At 44.7% G+C, this 26,316-nt stretch overlaps 1 protein-coding gene and 1 long non-coding RNA gene across 2 annotated transcripts; both read left to right on the forward strand.

Moving 5' to 3' along the window:
• Positions 1 to 5,819: 5,819 nt before the first annotated feature.
• On the forward strand, positions 5,820 to 24,181 carry LOC133785633 (uncharacterized). Its single transcript, XM_062224854.1, has 3 exons — positions 5,820 to 5,924; positions 6,183 to 6,278; positions 23,927 to 24,181. The coding sequence occupies exons 1-3, from the start codon at positions 5,820 to 5,822 to the stop codon at positions 24,179 to 24,181; spliced, it is 456 nt and encodes a 151-aa protein (XP_062080838.1).
• Positions 24,182 to 24,490: 309 nt separating this feature from the next.
• Positions 24,491 to 25,947, forward strand: LOC133784284 (uncharacterized). Its single transcript, XR_009871248.1, has 4 exons — positions 24,491 to 25,317; positions 25,563 to 25,624; positions 25,729 to 25,792; positions 25,886 to 25,947. It is a non-coding gene; the product is annotated as an uncharacterized LOC133784284 (long non-coding RNA).
• The last annotated feature ends 369 nt before the right edge of the window (positions 25,948 to 26,316 follow it).

Genomic DNA, 26,316 nt, shown 5'->3' on the forward strand with positions numbered 1-26,316 from the left:
AAGAGTGGGATCGTGGTTTGGTACACGATCATTGGGAGTGGAGATACGTGTCCACCTTCCCATGATTATGAGATCGTGGGTCTTCCCGTTGTCTTCTCTGCATCGTGGTCTACATGCACGATTGAGACATTCGAGAAAACGCTAAGTCTTGATTGGTATATGAGACTTAGGGTCTAGGCTCGACGACCCTTTAGAGCTTGGGTGCTAGGCCTGTGATCTTCTAAGTGCTAGGCTTGTTGATCTTAGTTTGAACGAGTGTGAGTTTTACCCAGTGAAGTGTCTTTGGGAGTGTAGGTCGACCACCCTATGAAGGATAGGGTGGGTCGACCACCCCAAGGGGTTCTTGGGCAAGCTTAGGCAGACCACCCCTAGGGGGTTTAGGCCTGGTTGACTTTCTATAGGTCTTGGACCTATCTTTTTTGTTCATCGGTCTTTTTTCAATAATTTGTCATTTTCCCCTGATTTGTGATGCCACGTGTCACTTTCTCATTCGCCACGTCATCTCTGGATTTTTTATGGATAACATTCCCCCCCCCCCCCCTAAGTTTATCCTAATGTGTTCAACATTATGGTAAACTTGATCTGGCCCGAGAAACATATCGTAGTAGTACTTTAATAGCAAAGTCCATCAGAACACTTTCATCAACTATCGATAATTTGCTCAGCACGAATTTTTCAAGGATAATTGTAATTCCTAAAAATAATTAGATTTTTTAAGGAAATTTGAAGTCCTAAAAACACAATATATTTTTTCAAGGTGTTTTGAAGTCCTAAAAATATAATATATTTTTCAAGGATATTAATTCCTAAAAATAAAAAATATTTTTCAAGGAATTTGAATTCCTAAAAATACCAGATATTTTTCAAGGAATTTGAATTTTTAACCATACCAGATATTTTTCAAGGATTTTGAATTCCCAAAATTATATGGTTAGCCTCAGAGGCTATAAGTAGGGTATTCACTTCTCAGTTCTTTGCTCTGTGCGCCTAATATGTAGGGTTTTCCAAGCGTGATTTCTTCAATTCTTCATCAAACTCAGATCTTTACTTGGGTAAGCATTTTCTCCTAATCTTTACATCATTTAATTTAAATGTGCTTAGATTTGGAAGAAATACTTTGAATCTTTGAGGAATCTATCTGAATCTCCTTGTTTTGTTTTATTTTGATCCAAAACAATTGACTTGTTTGAATCAATTCTATGATTTCCCTATGATTTCCTTAGCCTGGATGATTTCCAGGGTTCCAAACCCTAGCATAGGTGATTTCAGGTTTGTAAAACCCTAGACCAACCACTTCTTTTAGATTCACTAGCCTGGAAATTTCCAGGGTTCCAAACCCTAGCATAGGCGATTCCAGGCTGGTAAAATGCTGACCTAGGCCGACCACTCCTAGGTTCCCTTGGTCTGGCGATTTTCAGGCTTGTAAAACCCTAAGCCAACCACCCTTAAGTTCCCTTGGCCTGGCGATTTCCAAGCTTATAAACATTAGGGTTTCCATCATGGGCCGACCACCACACTCCCTGGGTGATTTCTAGGGATCCAGGGTCTAGGGTGGTCGGCCTAAGCATAGGCCGACCACCTGGTACCCTAAAATAAGTTTTCTCCTTCTTTATTGATCTCTTTGGGGTCTTCCTTGTACTGTATAATTTATTGAAGACTTGAACCTTAGTCCTCTGTCATTTTTCTAAGGTTTGCATACCTAGAGTGGTCGGCCTAAGGTGGTAGGCTGACCACCTATGCCTTTTCTTTCACGTTTTGTAAGCTTAGGGCCTAGGATAACCCTTCTTTGTGACTTCGATCAATTTTTCCAAGTCTGGGGGAGTCCTATGGTGGTCGGCCTGAGCTTAGTCTCACTGGGCCGACCCTTTATATAGATTTTTCCCCTGATTTCTTCATTTTTGCTCCTTAGTTAATGGATATTGTAACGCCCTACTTCCTTAGAGCCGTTACTAAGTGAGTTTTTAAGACAAAACAGTGTGCAATGAACTCGCTAACCGAGGTTTTGAAACAAAAGTGTGACTAATTAAAAGTTAAGGCTGTAATCTTTGAAAATGCGTCGTTTCATTAAAACTTCTATTATTAAATATTTGGGATCCCAAAATGAGGTTTGAAAACTAATTACATCTTGAAATAAGGTTACAGTTGAGAAATCATAAAATCTTGGATTATTACAGCCATTTTCGAATAAACCCCCAACCAAAGCAGTCAGGCAGGCCAAACATGTACGCGTCGCTTCACGCTCTCCGTACTCATGGTTGGTTGACTCAGTCCTTGCTTCTACCTGCCACATGGAGCACCCGTGAGCCGAAGCCCAGCAAGAAAACCCAAATAATACATAACATATGCAATTCATATAGCTGGCATAATTCACTGATAAATAGGAAAACCATCATAATAAACAAGCACGGCCATGCCGCCCCAGAGGCCTTACCAAACCCTGGGGTTTCGGTTCTCACCGCGAGGATAACTCATGTATCCCTTGGGTCCCACCCTGAATATAAGCATCCCATGTGCTGTGTGTTACTTTCGGCCCCACGGCCGTACCCGGCCTACGCCGCACTCGACCCTTGCCGTTCATTTCATTATAATCACACATATAGTACATTCGAATAATCATTCACACATATCATGATTCATTTAAGGTTAAACCTATGCACATAATACAATCTGGGGCCATGCCCTGCAATCACACAGTGGGGCCATGCCCTATTCTCGGGTGTTACGGTTTTCTTACCTGTGTCCCGAGCTTCCTGATGCACTCACGCCGCGAGCACGGTCCTCAAGCACGAGCCTCTCCAATAACCTAGTCACAACACACAAGAAACATCCCTCAACACTAATCAAATCAAGGACCGCTTCCCGGGACCAATCCCGCACTCCCGGGACCTCCAAAACCTTAAAACAACACCCCGGAGACATCCCCCGAACCCCCGGAGCAAAGGCCTAAAATTGCCTAAAAATGCCATCCTGAAATTAGCCTTGTGCCGCGGCACCCAGATAACCAGAGGCTCCCCGCCGCGGTATGCAAAACCCGTGCCGCGGCACGCCCTCGCAGACCCAGAATTCTGGGTTTTTCCTTCGCGTTTTCCCGAGCTTCAACTTCCCCAAATCACCCTAAACCAATACCTAAACCCCAAAATCAATTTCAAACATCAAATGAACCATCCAAAAACTTATAAACTCTAGATTCAAGCTGAAAACACAAACATACCCAACAATCCACCCTTAGATTGCAAAAATCAGCAACTTCAAACTCAAACATTAAAACTTAACTCAAGCTATAGATTTCACAAATTCAAAATAGAAATCAAACTTAATTGCTCATAAAATCCATACCTCAAGTGGAGAATCCACCCTACAAGCTCCCTTGATTCACCTCCTAAGCTCCCACTTCAGCCCATTTTCCTCTTCTTCTTCTTCTTCTCATTGCCCTAACTCTCCTTCTCTTTATTTTAGCAAAGCCATCATATAACCCAAATGCCTAAACCGTGACCCACTAAAACCCAGCTGAGAATTGCCTATTACCCTTGCCAAATGACCATTTTACCCTTTCCTACTAATCCTCCTTTGGTAAACCTCAAAGGGCACTTAAGTCTTTACACTTCATTTCAATTTTATCACTTTTTACCTTAAAACTTGTTACCCACAGCAGTAACTAATGGTTACCCAGGTTACTAAATCTCCAATAACCATTACCCGCTAAATCTCAACTTAACCATAAAATTCCCGAGGTACCCCTAGGCTCCTCCCGAGCCGGGTACAACATCCCGTTGTGACTTTTAGACTAATTGGCTCACTAGGACCGTCTCGATGCGTGCATCCTGATAATAACACCACACTCACATGGCACCATTCACATAGTACAATTATCACAGATATGCCCTAACAGGGCTAGATTACAATCATGCTCATTATAAGACAATCAGGTCTATATGCATACTAATTCACATAGTCATGCATCTCAATTAATCAAATAGTCATACAACGTGCAATCAATCATAATCATGCATTAAACTTATTAAAGTCACACATAAATCCCATCATGCCCTCCAGGCATACTGCTCCAGGCCCTTAGCCTTAACACTTAATTTGGGTCGTTACAGATATGCCCCTAGCTATTGGCTTCATTATGTTCACTTACTAACTTTACTCTTTATTTTTTCTTTGTTGTAGATGTCTAGCTCTTCTTCATCAGATAAGTCTGTAAGCGAGTGTACTCCATAGGCATTCTTGGAAAGGGTGAAAAGGATTCTCCCTTGCTCCACTTTAAATCTATTCAGTGAGGAAGATTTCTTGAGAAGGTATTGTCCAATGCCGAGAGTGAAATAGACAACTCGACAACCCTCCAAAGATAATCCTCAGATTGATAGGCACATCACTCAGGGATCTTCACAAATCTCTTCTCAGCATAGTACTCCTCGTGGCTCTCAGGGCACATCTCAGCGAAGTCACTCTTCTTAGCGGAGTTTGCTCAGTTAGTGGGACTCCTTTCCACGCCCTTTGAACTGTGATACCAGTCGAGTTCCCCATCACTCTTCTTCTCATCGAGAACATACCAAGGGCTTTCATCGCCAGGTCACTTACCCTCAAGAGCTTTCTATTCACCGGTTCAAGCCTAAGGTTGTTCGCCTATCTTCCAAGAGCAAGACTGTCTCGCCAGCTACGCAACAGTAGAAGAGACGACAACAAGAATTCCATTCATAATATTTTTGGGGCCACCTTTGCCAGTGACATCATATGGAAACTGGTTGAGAAGCCTCGCCCTACTGATTACGAGGTTGTTTAGTTCAAGGGGGTTGCCTCTGACATGACTGAAGAGAAGGTAAATAACTGAAGGAAGACCTTTGACCTCTCTAGTGTGTCTATTACTATCCCTGGTCCAAACGACAGAGCTGAGGACCCACCTTTGGGTATGTGCGCCTGGACACGCTCTGCCATCAAGTCGGGTGCCCTACTTCCTCTTCATTCATACTTCCGGAGTGTGGCGGATTATTTTGGTATTAGTCCTTCTCAACTGGCTCCCAATGCAGTATTTGTGTTATCTACATTGTACATTATCTATCATCGCAGAAAATGGGCTGCTCCAGTGCCTCACAAGATCTACTACTTATTTGACCAGAAGACAAACCCTTCTCAGCTCAACTCGGGATATTTCCACTTCCACCATTATACGAGCAAGGGTACCGACACCTTCTTGGAAGAGATCTCTAGAAATAGCAAGGCGTTTAGATATGCCAACAAATATTTCTTCACTAAGGATGCATAGGCCAATTACTCCAAGTTTAAGATCGTCGGACCTTTTTATAGACCGCTCCTAACCTAGGCTATGAAAATCAGGGCCAAGGAGTTTATTGCCATGACCACTGAGGAGAAGAATGTCAAGACCCTCGTTACTTTAGAGAACCTTAGGAAGGTCGGGTTGTGTTCTCATACTATAGCTGATGTTCCAGATGAAGATGGCCCTGAGCCCATGAATGCCATAGACTCCCCGTGACCTATTCATGTCGATGAGGTACCCTCTTTTCCTATGCTAGCTGGACAGGAGGGTGATGAGGTGGATGCATTTGTCGCGTACTCATCACTTGGTTCGGATGACTTTTAAGAGACTATGTTCGAGCCTGAATTTCATTCAGAAGATTCGACACTTTATCACCTTTATTTTATGATTCATCTGTGCTTGATATCCTTCTACCATTTGATCTTCTTTTGCAGGTTCAGACATGTTTGGCTTTGTCCATTCCCAGCAGAGGTCGACTCCCACCGGGGCCAGTCCTTTTGTCTGAGGAGCTAAGAGGGCCTGGGTTGAGGCTAAGTCGATAATGGAGGTTCCTCCCGAGATGCCTCCTTCAACTCCTTTGGCATCTAGTCCTGTCGCAGAGGTAGAGCCATCCTTGCCTACACCGGTTCCTCCAATCTTCACTGATGTGGGTGCCTCCTGTTCTGCACCTGCTCCCTTATCTGAGCCACACCAGTCTGCCATACAGAATCTAGGTGCCATCATGGACTGAACATCCCATCTAGAGCAGACAAAAATGTCTTTTAATGGGATTAAGAATGAGGACTTGAGCACCATCCTCACGAAGTCACTCCTTGACATTCAGAGTGTAAGTCCTCTACAGTTTTCTTCTTATCTGTTTAGTTTGTGTGCTGACGTTTATCTAACACTTGTATGTTTTTCGCAGGCGCTGATGTTGGTATCCCATGTCCATGATAGGTCTGTAGAGTATACATCTACAGTTTCCAACCTTTGTTCTGAGCTTGAAGTTGTCCGCCAAGAGGTGCTGGACCTTAGGCGTGTTCTGGCTCTAGGGATGCAGACATTGCTTTCAAAGATGAAGAGATCAACACTCTTCGCAGTATCGTGGAGCTCAAATAGTAGGAAGTGACCGAATTGACTCTCAGGATAACACAGATGGAGGGGAAACTTGTCGATCAGCTCCAACATTCTAAAGCTAAGAAAGAGAAGTTGATTGCTGACATGGACCAACTATGGAAGGATGCTCTTGTCAAGAAGGAGCAAGAGGTCAAGGCTGCCTGGGAAAAAGCTCGAGAGGAGTATTCAGAGACAGCTTTCTCTTGCTTCTACTTGATCTAGAAGTCCAACAAAGATTTTAACTTGGATTTCCTTCCCGAGAAGACGCGAGCAAAAGAGCTTAGGAAGTATCTGGCTCGCGAGGCTGCCGAGGCTCAGGGTGGTCTTTCTGTTAAGAAAATATATGTTGTATTAATGGAAATTGGTAAGAAATATTACAAATCTAGACAATATAATACAAATAAACTTTAGATTGATTAAATAGTGTTATAACTCTATAACTGAAAATACAAACAAATAAGAGAAGGATTAGAATAGTAGAATGGTGAAATACAACTCTAAGCAAAATGATACAAATAAAGTAAAAATGTTTGTAACAAAAGAAATGAGAGGATTATAACTCTAAACAAAAATATAAGTAAATAGAACAAGAAGAATAAGAAGAAAAGAAATAGTAGAAAATATAAGAACAAGAACAAATAACAAGAAACTCTCCATCACACAACCAAGTGAAGAGTATTGGGGATCAGCAACTTGTACAAGGTTTGAAACCTTTGTCCAAAAGCATATTTCACTACAAAAATTTGTACTAAATATCACAGTATAATATTACACATTTTTAAAAGTGTTATTACTGATTTGCTAAATAAAAAAAAACATAGAGGGAAAATTCTGGTGCCAAGTTAATTAATATAATGGCGCCTTTAGTCTCTTTTTCCCCCAATTATTTTACTCATCATTCTCACTCTCTATCCTTTCAATCTAATAATATTATATCATATGTTTTCTTTGTTAACTCTTTCTTTCTTTTCTTATTTCCCGTCTCTCTGCCTTCTTCCGTTTCCTTTTCTTTTCTTCTCTTTCTCCGTCGTAGTCTTGGCAGACTCCAAGCTCTAACGCTCTAGTCATGAAGCATGCGACACCCTTGGGGATTGGTTCAGAGTGTGACGTTGAGGCTCCGCGGGGTATCACAGTTGTCTCGTATCTACAACTAATAAAGCTCTCAGGGGTTATGTCTTTCATGGAGTAGTTCAGGTGAGTCTTTCTTGGATTTAGAAAGTAATTTTGTCTTCTTTTTTTTTAGATTTTTTTGGTACACGAGATGATTTTTTGCTCAGATTATTATATGCCCTTAACCTAATTTTATGAGCATTCCAATTGTTGTGGTATTTGTTCTTAACATTCAATTTCCCTCCCTTTTCTTCCCTTCTCTGTCACAATATTTGCAGACTCCGAGCTTCGGCACTTTAGTCATGAAGCAAGCGGTACACTTGGGTTTGGTTCAGAGTGCGATGTTGAGGAATAGCCTATCATCGCTGCTGTCTCATATCTGCAGCGGGTAAAGTTCTACCAATTTTTGGCTGAGGTCTGGTTGTGTCATATGAAATTTATTTAGTTTATTGGTTAGGATTGGCTCTTATTGTGGATGCTCAAAATTCGGTAGTTATAAAAAGGCCAAAAGAGCGTGATAAGCTCCCATAAATGCCTAATTACATGCCCGTACCGCAAGGCCCTTAGGCAGCCATCTTTTCGCAAGGAGGCACACAAGGCAATTCTCAGCGCGTCTAGCACCCATACACCCTGTGGGACCTCTCACGCCTAGCCCTGCACTTTGTGAGATCCGTCTCATGCACCTATCACCCACGCCTCGTGGGTAAGTCTGATGTGCTTCGGGCATATCGCACCAACTGCTTAAGGGCCCCGTCTCGCGCCCGCGCGCCCCCGGCCTCGTACCCCACGCACTCCTGGCCCTGCGAGACGCGTGTCCTTAGGAGCCTCGCGGAAGACACCCTCGCCACAGCCACATCCTTAGGAGCCTCGCAAGGGGCGTATCCTTAGGGGGTCTCACCACAGCCGCGTCCTAAGGAGCCTCGCGAGATGCGTGTCCTTAAGGGTCGTACGAGCGTCACGTGAGCAGCACCACCAAGGGCCTCATGAGGGAAGCGTCTCGCCTCGTACACCCAAGCATCTGGCGAGGCCACGTCATCTCGAGCCCCTATGACCGTCTCGCACACCTATCACCTATGTCCGGGGGTGGCCTTGAGGTGCTTCGGGCGTCTCGCGCCAAGGACTTGAGAGCCCCACCTCGCGCCACGACCCTTACATACATCAAGTGTCTCACTCCCTACACCTTGATGTTGTATCTCTTACAAAGGCCTATCGAAACTCTAGCATTTGGAGGTAAAATCCCAAGTATGATTCAAAGGATCATTCTAGTACAATCTTGTACGGGGTACGGCCTTTAAGACCCCGTATGTCAAGTATGAACACCCATACCAGTCGAGTAGTGGGAGTGCTGGGAGAAGGGACATGGCCTGTGTGTCTATGGCCAGATGTCAGAGTCGACACCACCACCACCTGCACCACTATGCCTGTCGCCACTCCTCTGACATTCGTACGAATCAAGTAGTGGAGACATCGTCATGGTACCTGGCCATGTACTGGAACCAACACCACTACCCTTGAGACCACTCTCCTGACAGTGTACTTGTGTACCACCTAGTCCCCTGGACCACCATGTATCCAGGGCCATTAGAGCCTACTATAAAATGAACCCCACTTCCACATGGGAAGGGGTTGGAAAAATCACTGTAGCACTACACCATAAGAAATACAATTTTAATTCATCATTTTTCTTCAGCAAGTGTTCTTTAAGTTTCCAATTTGATCTTCAAAGTTTTTCTTTTGATAATCTTTACATTTCTGTTTTGCTAACTTAACTTGGTTGATGAGTTCTCACCGTCAACAGTTTGGCGCCGTCTGTGGGAAGAATAGATTGCAAGTCATTGTTCTTTCGTCAATTCTGATAAGAAAAAATGTCGCAACGTTCGAAACGGTTGAGAGAGCCGTGGGAGGTGGAAGTCCACCTTGACGGAGATCAGCTAAAAGCCTCCATGAGGGATCCTCCTCCACCTGCAAACGTGGAGGCCCCAAGGGAGCCTGAGGCGCCCAGAGACGAAAAGGAGGCCTCTTCCCCAGCGGTCCCACCTGAGGAGGATCGGCCAAGGTTGGCGACTGCCCCGGCAAGGGGCGCCGATGAGTTCCTATCTCCAAAGCCGCTGCAAGTGCCAAACCACGGTCGACAGGATCCAGGCCCATCAAAGCGCCAGGCTGACAAACACCCTTGGGTCCACTCCGTCAGCTCAAGCTCGAAGTCTCAATTCTATGAAGACGAGATACAAGAACTTCACTGCAAGAACCAGAGGCTAGAGACCTTGGAAAACATGCAAGAAGTGCTAAATGGGCTGTTGCAAGGGAGATCAAATGTGACACTCCCTAAGCGCAAAGAGAGAGACCAGAGGGAGGTAGAAACCATTGTCCCAATAGATGATGGAAAGATGCGACTCTCCACTAGTAACACCCCCCAAACGAAGCAACGGGAACATCCCAGACCACCGAAGCAGGCCCAGAAACCAGAGCCGAAGGCAAATGCTGCCCCTCGCAACGATGATGAGGTCACCTCATAGAGAGCACCCTCAGATTTACGGGAGGAACTCAACAAGAAGAGGGCGGGTAAAAGGACCACGCCCCCTATGGCGCCTCGAGAGGGCAAAGGAAAGGGGGATCGTAACCCATTCTCTTTAAGAAACTCCCTAAGCAAGAGGTGGCAGGACCTGAACATAGAAATGAGGAGCCTGCGAAGCAAGATCATCACCGCCTCCGGAGGTCAAGCTTTTGAGGAAGAGTTCGACCATGAGTCACCCTTCATTAGCGATATCCAAGCCATCCGGCTCCCAGCCAATTTTAAGGAGCCCCATATGACCCCCTACGAAGCAAGCACAGATCTGAAATACCATCTGGACGCGTTTAACGATCTAATGAAACTAAGGGGAATTAGTAGTGGCGCCAGATGCCACTGCTTTGCTGTCACATTGAAAGGACCTGCGTACAAATGGTTCAAAAAACTCAGACCGGGATCCATCAGGTCCTGGCAATAGTTTTCCGATGAATTCCTCCAACAGCACCATGTCGTGCGGGACTACACGATGCCAGGCACCAGCCTTACCAACATGAAGCAAGGAGAAAATGAGAGTCTAAAGAGATACATTCACAGGTTCAACATGGAGGCAGCTAAAGTGGGGATCCTGACCCGCCGAGAGCTGAAAATGGCCATCACAGCTGGAGTGCGCCCAGGAAGCAAATTATGGGATAACATGCTCAAGAGGGAGGTCACGGACTTAGATAATTTCTATGAGCAGGCGCAAAAGTATATTCGCGTGGAAGATGGTCACGAAAGCCTCAAGGCCGAAAAAGACCAAAATTCACTTAAGCCCTCAATCCGGGAGAACCAAGGCAATGCCAAGAAAAATAGGGTCTATGAGGGGGCAAGGGATGATCGACCTCGAAAGCATCAGCGCTCTGATGAGTGCAGACAAGGCCCCTACACCTACTATACTGACCTCACTCATGCGAGAGAGCATATTTTCATTACAAACAAAAATCAGGTCCCTTTCAGAAGGCCCCTGCCGATGAAAAAAGGCCGGTCTAAGAGAGACCCCAGCAAGTATTGTCAGTATCACAAAGATATAGGCCGCACAACTGCGGAATGAAACCATTTGAAGGTGGATATTGAAGAGCTCATCCGTAGGGGGCATTTGGGTAGATATGTGCGCAAGGAGAACCATAGGCCAGAAGAAGGAGTGTCCTCACCGCGGGCACGAGAAGTAGCCCGAGAAGTGCAAGGAGAGGTCAGGACCATCTTTAGAGGACTAGGATTCAGGAGTGAATCGAGGAAGGGACGAGATAGATATGCCAGGGAGGCCATGCGAAGCCCACCTCCGTGCATCCAAAGTCTGGAGCAGCGCCCCCCGAAGAGTTTCAAAGGTGAAAATGACTCAATAACTTTCACCGAAGAAGACTCTCGAGGTGTGCACTTCCCCCATAATGACCCCCTAGTGTTGACAGTCCAGCTTGCTAACATGAGGGTGCATCGGGTCTTGGTGGATAACGGGAGCTCTGTGGACATCTTGTATTGACCAGCACTGGAGAAGATGGGATTAAGCCTCCGCCACCTAAAGCCTTGCGCTACGTCTTTGTATGGATTTACGGGAGATTCGATACAGCCCCTGGGGGAAATCGAGTTGGCCTTTACTATGGGAGAACAGCCCAGACAAACCACCATAATGGCAAACTTCGTTGTGGTAGATTGCGCCTCAGCCTTCAATGCGGTATTAAGGAGACCTTCCCTAAGAGAATTGAAGGCGATAACTTTTGTGTACCATTTAGCTATGAAATTCCCAACCCCCGGGGGAATAGCATGCATGTAAGGAGAACAGAAGGAAGCGAGGGAATGCTACAACACATCCCCCCGCACAGCCACAAAGCCAACAGAACCTATGGCGATGGTTGCGCACGAAGGCGCGAACCCAAGCGAGTTAGACCCACGAGTCATAGAAGAGCCCAAAGCTGAACCAGTAGAGGAAGTGGAGGAAGTAACTGTCATGGATGAGCCATTGAGGAGATTGAAAGTAGGAAAAAACCTTGCCAACGACAGGAAGGAGAAACTAGTAGAGTTCTTAAAAGCCAACCTCGATGTATTTTCCTAGAGTCACGAGGATATGGTAGGGATAGACCCAGCGGTCATGTGCCACCACCTGAACATCGACTTGAAAGCAAGGCCGGTAAGGCAGAAAAGGAGAGCACTAGACCCAGAAAGATACGCGTCCCAAAAAGAGGAGGTGGACAAGTTGAAGGCGAACGGGTTCATTCGAGAAGCGTTTTACCCACTATGGGTGTCGAACCCAGTGCTAGTTCCAAAGCCCAATAGAAAATGGAGGACGTGCGTGGATTTTACCAGCCTCAACAAGGCCTACCCTAAGGGCAGCTTCCCGCTTCCTAGGATAGACCAGTTGGTGGATGCCACAGTGGGACACGAGCTACTTAGCTTCATGGATGCGTATTCACGGTATAACCAAATACCAATGAACCCTGCTGATGAGGAGCACACTTCGTTCATAACAGACAAGGGGTTGTATTCTTATAAAGTGATGCCCTTTGGTTTAAAAAATGCAGGTGCCACTTACCAGAGGCTGGTGAACAAAATGTTCGCAAATCAAATAGGAAGGAACATGGAGGTGTATGTGGATGATATGCTAGTGAAGACGAAAAAAGCGGAAGAGCTCACTAGCAACCTCATGGAGATGTTCAACACCCTGCGCAAGAACAGAATGAAGCTGAACCCTCTCAAATGCACCTTCGGAGTTTCGTCTGGGAAATTCCTGGGTTTCATGGTGAATTCCCGAGGTATTGAAGCTAATCTTGAAAAAATCAAGGCCTTGCTGGAAATGAGCCCACCATGGGGCAAAAAAGAAGTGCAGTGCCTGACGGGGAGAGTGGCAGCCCTCAATAGATTCATCTCTAGGTCGACTGTTTCAACATCCTGAAAGGGAACAAAAAGTTCGCTTGGGATGACGAATGCCAGGAGGCCTTCACCAAGCTGAAGGAGGACCTTGGAAGGCCACCCCTTTTGGCCAAGCCAGAAAAAGGAGAGAAGTTGTATCTGTATCTAGCCATATCTGAGCATGCCAGAAGCACCGCCTTAGTCAAGGGTGAGAAGAAGCACCAACACCCGGTCTACTATATGAGTAAGCGGTTGGTAGACGCGGAGACCCAGTACCCGGAAATAGAGAAGTTAGCATATGCCCTGGTAGTTGCTTCTCAAAAATTGAGGCCCTATTTCCATGCTCATGCGATTGAGGTGCTCACCAACACCCCCTCAGTGTCAAGTCTTGCACAAGCCAGAAACTTCAATAAGATTGCTAAAGTGGTCAATTGAATTGAGTCAGTTCGACATCACCTACACCCCAAGGACCTCCATCAACGGGCACGTACTTGCAGACTTTATAGTCGAGTTCACATACCGACCCCAAGAGGAGGGGGAAATAGAGGAGAAGGAGCCGACACCTAAAGAGGAGAGGCACCCCGAAGAATGGAGTCTCCACGTAGATGGGGCGTCTAACGAAGGGGGGGCCGGTGCTGGCATAGTGATAACAGGATCTGAAGGGCACAAGATGTATTGTGCCTTGAGATTTGGATTCGAGGCTTCCAATAATGAAGCAGAATATGAGGCGCTGTTGGCTGGCCTATGGCTAGCTAAGGAATTAAAGGTATCCCACTTGCATGTCTTTAGTGACTCACAGCTGGTGGTGTTTCAAGTGAAGGGTGAATACCAAGCCAGAGGTCCAAAAATGGCTGCATACCTTTCCAAGGTGAAGGAGTATTTGGACTAGTTCGAAAAATACACAATAGAACAAATCCCCAGAGAACAGAATACGAACGCCGATGCTTTCGCGAAACTCGCCTCCACAAGAGATGAAGATACGCTTGAGTCTATACCGGTGGAATATCTCCCCAATTCAAGCATATCCGAAGAGAGGATCAACACGGTCAAGAGCTCCGAGGAGCCATGGTTTGCCCCCATTAGGAGGTACTTGAATGATGGGACCTCACCCTTGGACAAGAAGGAGGCCCGCAGACTGGCTTACAGGGTCGTCCAGTACACCCTAGGAGACGGGATCTTGTATAAGAGAGGCTTCTCTACCCCACTCCTACGGTGCATTGATAAGGGAGAAGCGTCCAAATTTTTACAAGAGATACACGAAGGGGAGTGTGGGAACCATGCTGGGGGGCAGTCCACAGCAAAAAAGGTCGTTCGCCAAGGGTATTACTGGCCTACCATGGAGAAGGACGCAAGTGACTTCGCGAGAAAGTGTGACAAGTGCCAGAGACATGTGACTTACCCACAACAATCCCCAAATGAGCTGGTGAGCATGACCAGCCCGTGGCCCTTTGCTGTGTGGGGGATTGACTTGATAGGGGCACTGCCAACCGGAAGAGGAGGAGCCAAGTACACGATGGTAGCGGTTGACTATTTCACTAAGTGGGTGGAAGCGGAGCCCTTAGTCAATATAACGGCTAAGCAAATCACCACCTTCGTCAACAAATATATTGTTTGCAGATTCAGGGTACCCTACAAGATCATCTCCGACAATGGAACGCAATTTGAAGGAGGAGTGTTCGAAGACTACTGCAAGGCCAAAGGGATCAGGAGGAGTTTCTCCGTAGTAGTACACCCCCAAGCTAAAGGGCAAGTAGAGGCCATCAACAAGATCCTGAAAAGGAACTTGAAAACTAAGTTGGAGAAGTTGAAAGGGGTCTGGGTCGAAGAGCTCCCGAATGTACTCTGGGCCTACAGGACCACCCCTCGTTCCACCACTGGGGAAACACCTTTCACCTTGGCCTACAGCTGCGAGGCTTTCATTCCAGTAGAAATGAAGGTAAAGTCCTTGCGCACGCAAACATACGATGACCAAGCTAACACCGCAGCATTGGTCGAAAACTTGGACCTGCTGGAAGCCAAAAGAGAAAAGGCATAATTAAGGCTGGCTACGTATCAACAGCGAGCAGCGAGGTATTACAATTCAAGGATACGGGAGAGAAATTTCAGAGTAGGAGACTTAGTATTGAGGAAAGTACTCCCCAACATGCGAGACCCGGGGGCGGGGGTACTGGGAGCAAACTGGGAAGGACCCTACCAGGTCACTCAGTGCATACCACCAAACACCTATAAACTGGCGCGCATGGACGACACCATCATGCCTCGGGCATGGAATGCGGAGCTCCTCAAAAAGTACTACCAGTGAGACCCCCACATCCAATCCAAGCAGTATCCGTGCTTAGTTTGTTACGTGTTATGCAAGCTCAGTAAAAAAGAATCAAGGAGGGCGTCTAGATAACCCCCCAAGAAGATGTAAACTTTTTATATGTAGACATATCGTTGTAACCTACCCACTATGAATGAAACTGTTCACATCTTCGTATGCTATTTTTTCTCCTTTATGTGGGCATCAATCAAAGTGCCTGCCGAAATAAACTTCACCAGACACTTGGGGGGGAAATAGTGGCCCGTGAAGGCAAAGCACACAACAAACAAGAGGATCCTAAAAAGGACCCTCTATCAGGAGGATCCTAAAAAGGACCCCTTGCACCAGAATCCTAAAAATGACCCTCTATCAGAAGGACCCTAAAAGGGACCCTCTACCAGGAGGATCCTAAAAAGGACCCTCTAACAGGAGGATCCTAAAAAGGACCCTCTATCAGGAGGACCCTAAAAGGGACCCTCTATCAGGAGGATCCTAAAAAGGGCCCTCTAACAGGAGGATCCTAAAAAAGGACCCCTTGCATCAAGAGCCTTAAACAAAATTCTTTAAAAGAGGAATGCAATTCGTGGTGAACTCTAACAAACCGGGAGGAGATCTTGCAAGGCATCTCTTGAAGTTCACAAGGATTAGCTACCCTTATGAACATCAAGGAAGCCAAAAGGTCTAATAAGCCTAGAGCGGCCACGAAGCCGTCTAGCCAAAAAGGGTCCTAAAAGAGGCCCGTGCAAAAATAGTACTATGAATAATGACGAGAAGGACGCTTCTCGCAAAAAAATAATAAGCGCGCGCAAAAATATATAAAAGGATAGCTAGAACCCAAGGGGTCAAAATATCCTTATAAAAATAATCAGGAGGCACCAAAAAAGGACCCATTGAACCCTCTCACATGGGCTCGAAAGGACCTCTAGCCTGATAAATAAAAGAGGGGAACCTACCAAACCCCATCATACAGGCTCAAAAAGACCTCAAACACAGAGGAATAAGAGATGAATAACTGCATATGTATATATGAAAAAAGAGTCTTGGTAACATGGCAAGATTTAAAAAAAAATTAAAAATTATTATTACAAGAACAAGAAGGTTCAAATGAGCATACACCCACAGCGGGCTAACTGGCAGAAGTAATGAAATAACAACCTCAGGGTCTCCTGCCCCGGGCGTTCCACACAGCCACCCGGTGTAATGCCCCAAATTTCCTAATAAGGTTTAGGACCTTGCTTAGGAGGTCGGGAGGGCCATAATTGATTTATTATAGTATTTAATGATTATATGCATGTTTACGTGAATTATATTATTATATGATGGTGAATGCATGCATATAGGCTCATATGTTAATTATGAGGGTAATTTGGTAATTTGGCCACTGTGGGCGTAATTGTATATTTTGGGTGCGTGATTGTGATTAATTAATACAGCCACATTATAAGGTGGATTGGTTCGAGCTTATCGACATGAGACGATCATGGGGTGTAAGTGTTCGGTCTAGTCATAACGGGTTTAAGTCCGGGGCTAGGGGTCAGTCTCGGGGTGAATTTAATGGTTAGAGCATTACCGGGAATTAAAGGGTAATGGGATATGGATTATTGGTGTTTGAGAATATTGGGAATAGTGGGAATTGGAGAGCGTTAATTATAATTAATGAGATAGGCGGGAAATGACGGTTTTACCCTCGGAAGCTTTTAGAGGGATTTATTTGGCTTAAGGGCATTATGGTCTTTTGACCTTAAGGATATATATCAGCCATTAAGGCTGTAGAAGAATAACAAAAAACAGAGTTTCTTTCCCTTCTCTCCCGATAGATTTTCTTCCTCATTTCTCTTTGGATTCTCAAGCTCAGTTTAAGGAATTAATCCAAGGAACCAAGCTTAGCCAAGCTAGGGTGTGTTGCCAAGATTAAGGTGAGTTTCTAGCCACTAGAACTCTTGATTTTGCTCTGTTTTCTAAGTTAAGTTCCAACTGGTTCTTGGGTTGGAAACTTGGGAATTGGTTGGATTTTTGGCTAGGGTTCTTGGGGTGGTGGTCCCTAGGACATGTGGAGATGGTATTTGGGTTCATTTGGGAGTTAATTTGATGTTTGGAAGCTTTTGGATTGGGTTAGAAATGGTAGAATCGAAAGAAGGAAAATCTGGGACTTGGCTGGCTGAAGGTAGCGCTACAGCGCCCAGTGTAGGGCGCTACAGTGCTACCTGCAGGGAGGTGGGGCAGTTTGTGGTTCTGCCTTGAGCGCTGGGGCACTAGAAGGGCAGCGCTGTAGCGCTACCCTGTTCCTTCAGAACCCTGTTTTGGGTGTTTTTAAGGGCTTTTGGCTTGGGGTTTCAATCCTTAAGGCCCGGGATCGAATCTACTCACTGTGAGGGCCTGTTTCGAGGACCCGAGAGTGGGGTTTAGGTTAAGGCCCTATCTTTGATAATTTTCATTAATTGGAGAACGTTTTGGTTATGACTAGGTGACCGTCAAAGGATTAAGGATCGATCGTTTTCAAGGGTCATTCTTGTTTTAACTTTTACTCGAACCGGAGGTAAGAAAACTGCACCCTGTGTATATGTGACATGCATGGCTATTCTTGTTGCATGTTGGTTGACTATTAAACGTGACATGCATGGCTGTTATTGGTGCATGTTGGATTGTTGGATATACTGCATATGATGCATGAGAAACATGTGATTAGGACATGCTTTGTATATCGGGTATGATGTTGTACAGAGCTTGAGCCTCTGAGGTTGTGCATGGTCCTAATTGTACTGGTATCTGTTTAGTAAGCATGCTAAATACCTTGTTTATGGATATTGAACATGTGGTATACGATTGGTGGCATGACTTGCTTGTGTATGGCACTGACTAGTCAGGGACCGACTCTAAAGTCGAGAATCACGCATTGAATGGCTCTATGGAACTAATGTTAGACCGACCCTAGGGTTGAAGAACTTATAAGCGCTTGCCTGGTCTATGACCAGATGACTATAGCCAAGGTATATGACCCCGGTGACCGTTTGTCACATGGCTAAGGGACGTTGTCCATAGTTTCGATTCTAGAGTCGTGAGGAAGGTTATGTTGGTGACTAATCACCATGCACCTGTCCTAATCAAACTTATGAAAGGATCACTTATCAGTTAAGCTCTGGTGACCCTATCGTCACATGGCTAGAGGGAGCGATGCTCATTATTGTGACTTTTGGCTACTGTCACCTATCTGTATGGACCGTTGGTCCTGAATAGCTGTTACAATTACTGTTGATATTATATCATGTTATCTGTTGGTATTATACCATGTTATCTGTTGATATTATATCATGTTATATGTTGGTATTATACCATGTTATTTGTTGATATTATATCATGCTATCTGATGATATCACGTCATGTTATCTGTTGATATAATATCATGTTGGATCGTGTTTTCTTGCTGGGCTTCGGCTCACGGGTGCTACGTGGTGCAGGTAAAGGCAAGAGGAAGCTGGACCATCCTTGAGTTGGAGAGCTTAGGTGATGATGTGTACATATGCAACTGCTCGTCTGCCACGGCCGAGGTTTAAAGTGGAACTAGGGTTGAACCCTATTTTGCCGCTTAGAACGGCCTGTTGTAAATGTTTTCTGTAGTAGACTCTGAAACTTTATTTTTGGGATCCCAATGTATATATATTAAACGTTCTAGTGAAACGTTACATCTTAATCAAAGTTTTTAATCCCTAAACCGCTAGTCATACCTAGATCACGATTTTGGCCCAATGACTCAATTAGCGGGTTTAGCACTGTTTACAAGGCACACCGTAACGGTCCCTGGGGTTTGGGGCGTTACACCCGGGCAACGGCATGCTCGCCAAAGGAGGAGAAATCGAAGTTGGGATCCTGCCTCCATACGCCATAGAGGGCGCACTCTATAGACCTATACTCAGTGGTTGCCCTGTCAGCTTCTAAAGAGGCAACCCTCTCCTGCGACGCAGCTACATCAGCTTTGGCAACTTCAAGTTTGGCCTCTAGGGAAGCGACCCTCTCCTACGCCGCCGCGGTAGCCTGGGCACCCTGGAGTTTGCCCTCTAGGCTGGTAACCCTTTCCTGCAGCATCGTGGCCTTGACAACCGCCTTCTTCTTCCTTTTTGACGAGGCAGAAAATTTGGCCCGAACCCTTTTTAGCTTAGACTTGGTTTCATTAAGCTATCTCTCAAGCTCCTGGACCCGGGCTGTGAGACGGTCCCTCTCGGTACTCGACGCAGAAAGATTGTGAGCCGAGTCGGCAAACCGCTGAGCCACAGTATAGGCCTGCACAAGAAAGATAACAACAACAATGATAAGTAACAAAAAAATAAAATCATAATAATAACAAGAGTGACACAAGATGCATGAACCCACCGAAGTAGTAGTTCGCGTCAAGGTCTCCCCAAGGTCCGACAGGGCGAAACTCCCAAGACCATTCCAATCAGTTTCGAGGAGGACTGAGGCGATTTGGACATACCGTCGCCCATAGGAGGTCGCCATGCGATTCACCCAGGGCACCCCTTCCGAGTCAAGGGCATCTGGCTGGGTAAGTACAGACGACCCACTTGCCGAAACAGGAGGGGGCGTAGGAAAATTGGAAAAATGGACCCTCGGTAGATCGGAAGGGGGCGCAGGAAAATTGGAAAAATGGACCCCCGGTAGATCGAAAGGGGGTGCAAGAAGATTGGGAAAGTAAGCCCCCGATGGACCAGGGTCGAGAGGAGCCTGAGTAAAAGCGTCAAAATCTGCGGGATCGGGGCAAACAAAATTCCCCGGTATGGCATGTTGGCCTTGGGAGTGGGAAGCCATGTTCAGGTCGAAAGGGACAAAGGAAGGACACCCCCCAGGAGACGAGGATAGCTGGTAAGGTCGCCCGTGTCCAAGGGGGACTTCCTCCTGCACATCCTCAGCCTCACCTTCACCCGGGCAAGGTTCAGCTGATGCAGCCTTCATACTCTTTGACTCAGGAATCGTCCACAGCAACCTGGGATCAGAAACTGGGGATAGCCGGAGAAGGTTAAGATTTTCCACAGTGAATAGGTACGCAGCCTTTTTCACGGCGGGGTCAACGTTGATAAGATCCTTCACGACGTCCGCTTCCGACCCAACAACCTCGGGTACGACAAATTGTTCTGCATGATCCACACCATTGTCGACACAAACATAAGTTATAAAACATTAAGTTCCAACAAAAGAAAAAAGAGAATAAAAGGTGGCTTAGGGTACTTAGTGGGAGCAGCACGGAAGTGCTCGCGAACAGAGAGAGGGCCTTTCACGAAGAAAAATTCTTGCTTCCAGGACCCCAGGTTGGACACTGAGCCCTCTATCAAAGGGACCTCGTTATTGGCTTTTTGCAAGTAATAGAAGCCCTTGGACTTGGGAGAGAGCATGAGATTGTATAGAAAGTGCACCTTTAGTGTCGTAGGAGCAAGTTTGACAAGTTCCGCAAACGCGATAAAAAGGCAGCTCAAGGTCAGCCAACTATTGGGTGCCAGCTAAAGTGGAGCAAGGTCGAAGTAGTTGAGGACTGCAATCAAGAACGCGTGTAATGGGATGGTACCACCCCCCTTCAGGATGTGCTTACTAAGGCCCACGAAGCCGGGACTAGGGCAGTCAGCCCGGCAGTTGTCAGAAGGGGTGTATAAGGCGTACTCCGGAGGAACGCGGTAGTGCTTCATAATTTCCCTCAGTTTATTTTCTGACACATGGGACACCAGGGTGGATGCCAATAAAGGGGCATCGTCCTGTTCATTGGTGGATACCTATCGTCGTGCCCTCGGCATATCTGCAAAACCAAAAGAAAAAGGTGAGGAAGAGACAGAACACTTGACCCTCCATTTTCTCCTCCTAGCAAGAGTCTTCCACCGGGGCACCGGCTGCAGAAGCGCTAAGCTAGGGAAGATCGAAAATAAGGGCTGAAGAGAAGCAGAAGTGGCCCCATGACAGTCATCAGGCGAGGATGGGCAAGAGGGCTCAGGCAGAAGATGTCCCTCCATAAACTCCAACTCCCCCTGCAAATCTAAAAGGGTCACCCTAAGGCTCGCTACATGGTCACTAAGGTCAGGGGGAAAGGTTCTCTGTCTCCTCTCAACACCGAGTCAATTTCACTCTCCACCACCCAAATTTTATGCCTAAGTTCAGCTATGTGCTCAAGATGATGAATGTGGGCCTGCCTTAAGGAGTCATAGTCTTGGTAAGGGTTTTCCTCAGGGGACTCTGAGTCTGAAGACAAGTCAACAAACTCAACCCCTAGAGGTATGCTGAATGGACCGTCACTTGCAATGAAACCTCGTCCCGAAAGCAAAAAGGGGTTCACGTATAAATGAGAGGATTTCTACAAAACACAAAGGAATGGGCTCAAAATTTCTAGGCACAAACTCTCTAAATGACCCGCCACGAGGTGTGAATAAAGGGGCATGCCATAAAACTAACTCACGACAGGCTCAGGCCAAAGTACCCCATCCCAAGTGGTGTTAATATTGACCCAATGAAAACAAGGGAAAAAGAGAATATACCTCAAGCAAGAAAAATGAGACGATGTCGTGGTCAAAAGGAGGTTGGGGGCCAAAAGTACCGTCACGGTCAAAAAGAGCTAAATGGTCGAAAGTACGCGTCTGCAAAAATAAACAGAAAAGATGTGTTAGCCTCCAAATATATGAAGGGGTATAGACCTACCAAAAATTAGCCCAAATATATATAAAAAAAAAAGAGGAGGAAATTATAATAAAAGTGAGGTTGTGGGGGATTGAACCCCTTACCTCTTGAAAGGAGCAAAGGTCTAAATACCACTAAGCTAAGGAGATAGAGTGTAAGTAATAGGCTTGGCATGGGGGCCTATTTATAAGAATTAAAGAGAAGAGTTTACCAAAGCACCTAAAGGTCCTCTCCTAGACTGGGGGGCAAGTGTGGATACTCAAAATTCGGCAGTTATAAAAAGGCCAAAAGCACGTGATAAGCTCCCATAAATGCCTAATTACATGCCCGTGCCACGAGGCCCTTGGGCAGCCATCTTCTCACAAGGAGGCACACGAGGCTACTCTCGGTGCGTCTAGCACCCATACACCCCGTGGGACCTCTCACGCCTAGCCCTGCACTTTGTGAGATTCGTCTCATGCACCTATCACCCATGCCTCATGGGTAAGTCTGATGTGCTTCGGGCATATCGCACCAACTGCTTAAGGGCCCCGTCTCGCGCCCGCGCGCCCCCGGCCTTGCACCAGGCCTCGCACCCCGCGCGCCCATGGCCTCGCGCCCCGCACGCTCCTAGCCTTGCGAGACGCGTGTCCTTAGGAGCCTCGCGGAAGACACCCTCGCCACAGCCACATCCTTAGGAGCCTCGCGAGGGGCGTATCCTTAGGGGGCCTTGCCACAGCCGCGTCCTAAGGGGCCTCGAGAGACGCGTGTCCTTAAGGGCCGCATGAACGTCACAGGAGCAGCACCACCAAGGGCCTCGCGAGGGAGGCATCTCGCCTCGCACACCCAGGCATCTAGCGAGGCCACGTCGTCTTGAGCCCCCAGGACCGTCTCGCACACCTATCACCTATGTCCGAGGGTGGCCTTGAGGTGCTTCGGGCGTCTCGCGCCAAGGACCCGAGAGCCCCACCTCGCGCCCCGACCCTTACATACATCAAGTGTCTCACTCCCTACACCTTGATGTTGTATCTCTTACGAAGGCCTATCGAAACTCTAGCATTTGGAGGTAAAAGCCCAAGTATGATTCAAAGGATCATGCTAGTACGGACACCCATACCAGTCGAGTAGTGGGAGTGCTGGGAGAAGGGACTTGGCCTATGTGTCTATGGCCAGATGTCAGATTTGACACCACCACCACCTACACCACTATGCCTGTCACCACTCCTCTAACATTCGTATGAATCAAGTAGTGGAGACATCCTCATGGTACCTGGCCATGTACTGGAACCAACACTACTACCCCTGAGACCACTCTCCTGACAGTGTACTTGTGTACCACCTGGTCCCCTGGACCACCATGTATCCAGGGCCATTAGAGCCTACTATAAAATGAACCCCACTTCCACAAGGGAAGGGGTTGGAAAAATCACTGTAGCACTACACCATAAGAAATACAATTTCAGTTCATCATTATTCTTCTGCAAGTGTTCTTTAAGTTTCCAATTTGATCTTCAAAGTTTTTCTTTTGATAATCTCTACATTTCTGTTTTGCTAACTTAACTTGGTTGACGAGTTCTCACCGTCAACACTTATTTATTCAATTTTGGGGTTTGCATTTGAAGGAAAAATAAAAATAAAAACAGATTTGGGGCTTTGGGTTTGAAGTAGACTCTATGGTTCTGGGTCTAATATAATATGGAGGAGTTGAATTTTGTGGGTGTTAAATTCAATCCTCATTTTTTGTTGGTTTTTAAGAGAATTTCTTTCGGAGATGAAGGTTATAAGAATTAACATAAGTCAGTGGAGAAGAAAATTTGTTTATCAGGTCAATTGTATCCTTAGCTTTTAACCCATGTAGGTAACATAATTTCTTTTTTCTTTTCATTTTTAAGCAATGCAAAAAATTTAAGAATATCATATTTTTTTAATCTTTTTACTCCAAAAATGAAGAGAATATGATCAGAACCAACCATATTTGTTATTTAAACTTGGTTAACGTGAATTTTTTATCTTTTTAACAATGAATTTTGTGTAAAAACTGATTTTTTCTTGTTTTTAAGCCCATTCATTACATGTACTGCCATTTTGGTCTTGTGCTGATTCGTGGCACTTTTGCTGGTTAGTGTAGGAGATTTCCCTATTTGGAGGTAGGTTCCAAAGTTGTCTTAGGGAACTTTGCAGTCGTGTTGGTGATGTTGAGGACAAGGAAAAGGGTATCAAGATTTTGAAGGAGGACTGGGGAAAATTGCATATACACATTGCTTCATACAACAACTTCCCCACCGCTGCTAGATTAGCTTCCTCTGCTGCTGGTTTAGCTTGTTTTGGTAATATACAAATTTTAAGTCTTTCTTCTTTACATATAGATGTAGTGTTGTTTTAACAGTTTTTCTTCTAAAGTATAGTTAAAAGAACCATAGTTTTGATTGTGTTTTCTAAAGTACTAAAGTACCATTAACTTGATTTAAAATGTATGTTAAAGTGATATTTGATTTATTTTTAATCATTATGCAACAAATTTTCATTACATGACTGGTTATGTATTATTATTTGACATAATTTTATGTTTTCTTGCTTACTGGTTATTTATATTTTCAGCTTTATAATATGTTTGTTTTTTGTTGCTAGAACTTTTATAAATAAACCTTATATTTTCACATTATGGTTGTGTCAAGATCCTTTAAGTGGGCTTTAATTTGTTGGTTTTGCTTAAATATTATTTCTTTGGTTTGTGCTATTGCTTTTGTTTTTAATAATTTCTTTTGCTGCAGTTGATGAAGGTAAGCCCTTTCCCCTTTAGTTTAGGTTTATTCTTGTTAATATTTGTACTGGTGTGCGATTTTTCTCCAACTGTTTTGTACACTAAAAAATTAAATTGAACAGAATGGTTTAGACTTTAATAACTTTCTGGGTTGGTTTATGAGTTCTAGTAGATCTGTTTTTTTTTTTTTTTGGCAAAATCAATAGACCTCGTGCTTTCAACATTCCATTTGGACTTTTGATACATCTGGAAACTACTTTTGATACATTTGTTGTGTTGTTGTTGGTCTTTACTATTATTTTTTTCAGTTTGCTAGCTACTTTCCCAACTTCTGGCCTTTGTGTTTTAAACTTTAGCTGTTATTTAACTTTTGTGAGTTGTAGTTTCTAAGAACATAATTTCATATAAAGATAAACTAGGATAGTTGGAACCTTGGCTATTGTGTTACAGCACCTTAAATTTGAATTCATATTTGCATTGATTGTGATATTGGACACTAAACTTCCTAAACTTATGAACCTTTATGAATTGGAGTAAGGACGGCTTTATCCTTTTATGAGTCACTTTTGTTAAGTTCACCTGATCTTGGTTATGCTATCTATCAAAGCTAGAATAATTAATTCACAGTTTGATGTTGGGACAGCCTAACACTCTGTTTTTTAATTTTATTTTTAATCTTTATTGCAGGTATATATCATAGACTATGATCTTGCGAAAAAGTATAGGGATCTTCAGACGCACAAGCACATTCCATACATGTAACAGATATTTGAGAAATATTATGGTCTTAAGTAAAGTGGAAGGTGTTTATATCATGTGTAATGATTATCACTGTGCTGAGTTTTAACTTATAAATGTTAATATTAAATAACAAGTTTTTAGATTGGTTTGGGCAAACATTAGGGTGATACTTATGTGTTTCTCATTATCAATTTTGTGTTCTTGGATCCAAATTCGCTTCAACCTTCAAATTTCTGCTCATTATGTTAATTTATTGCTTCAGGGAAAACAAGAATCTCACAGGAACAGCTTGTTATGCAAGTGTTAACACTCTCCTTGGAGTTGGTGAGACATTTATAATTCATAATTAGAGAATATTTTATTTGTTTCCCCCTATAATGCTTGAGACTTTTGGGCTTTATCTAATTGTGAATGTAATCTTTATGCAGAGCAAAGCAGAAGAGATGATTTGGAGTCTCTTGGTTATGTGCTTATGTATTTTTTGAGGGGAAGGTTGGATACTTATGTGATATGCTGAAATCCATTTTCCTTTGTTTCATTGCTCTGTTTCACCATATTTTTTACTTATTTTATTTTCTTTGCTAGTCTTCCCTGGCAGGGATTAAAAGCAGGTACGAAAAAACAAAATACGACAAGATCAGTGAAAAGCAGATGCTTACTCCCATAGGGGTATGATCTTAAGCTCTTGCAAGTAGTGTAGGGTAAGGTTAGCATTTATAAATCTCATATAAGAATATGGTATTATTATCTCATTCCAGATGGTTGGTGGTGGATTTTTCAGCTCACTTCCATTGATACCATGTACTGTTATTTTTTAAAGTAAAGGCATGGGAGATACTGATATGCCTACTACTTTGACAGGTTCTTTGTTTATTCTGTATACTCTCTTATCCATGTTTATTCTATTTTTTTCCCCTTTTGTAGCAACCAAGTGGGAAACTAGTTCTAAATCCTGGGCCATCTGCAGAGAAAATAGAGAGACCTTCAGGTTTGTTCTTTTTTTTTCTTGGAAACAT

Source organism: Humulus lupulus, chromosome 6 (assembly GCF_963169125.1).
Source record: "Humulus lupulus chromosome 6, drHumLupu1.1, whole genome shotgun sequence".
NCBI lineage: Eukaryota > Viridiplantae > Streptophyta > Magnoliopsida > Rosales > Cannabaceae > Humulus > Humulus lupulus.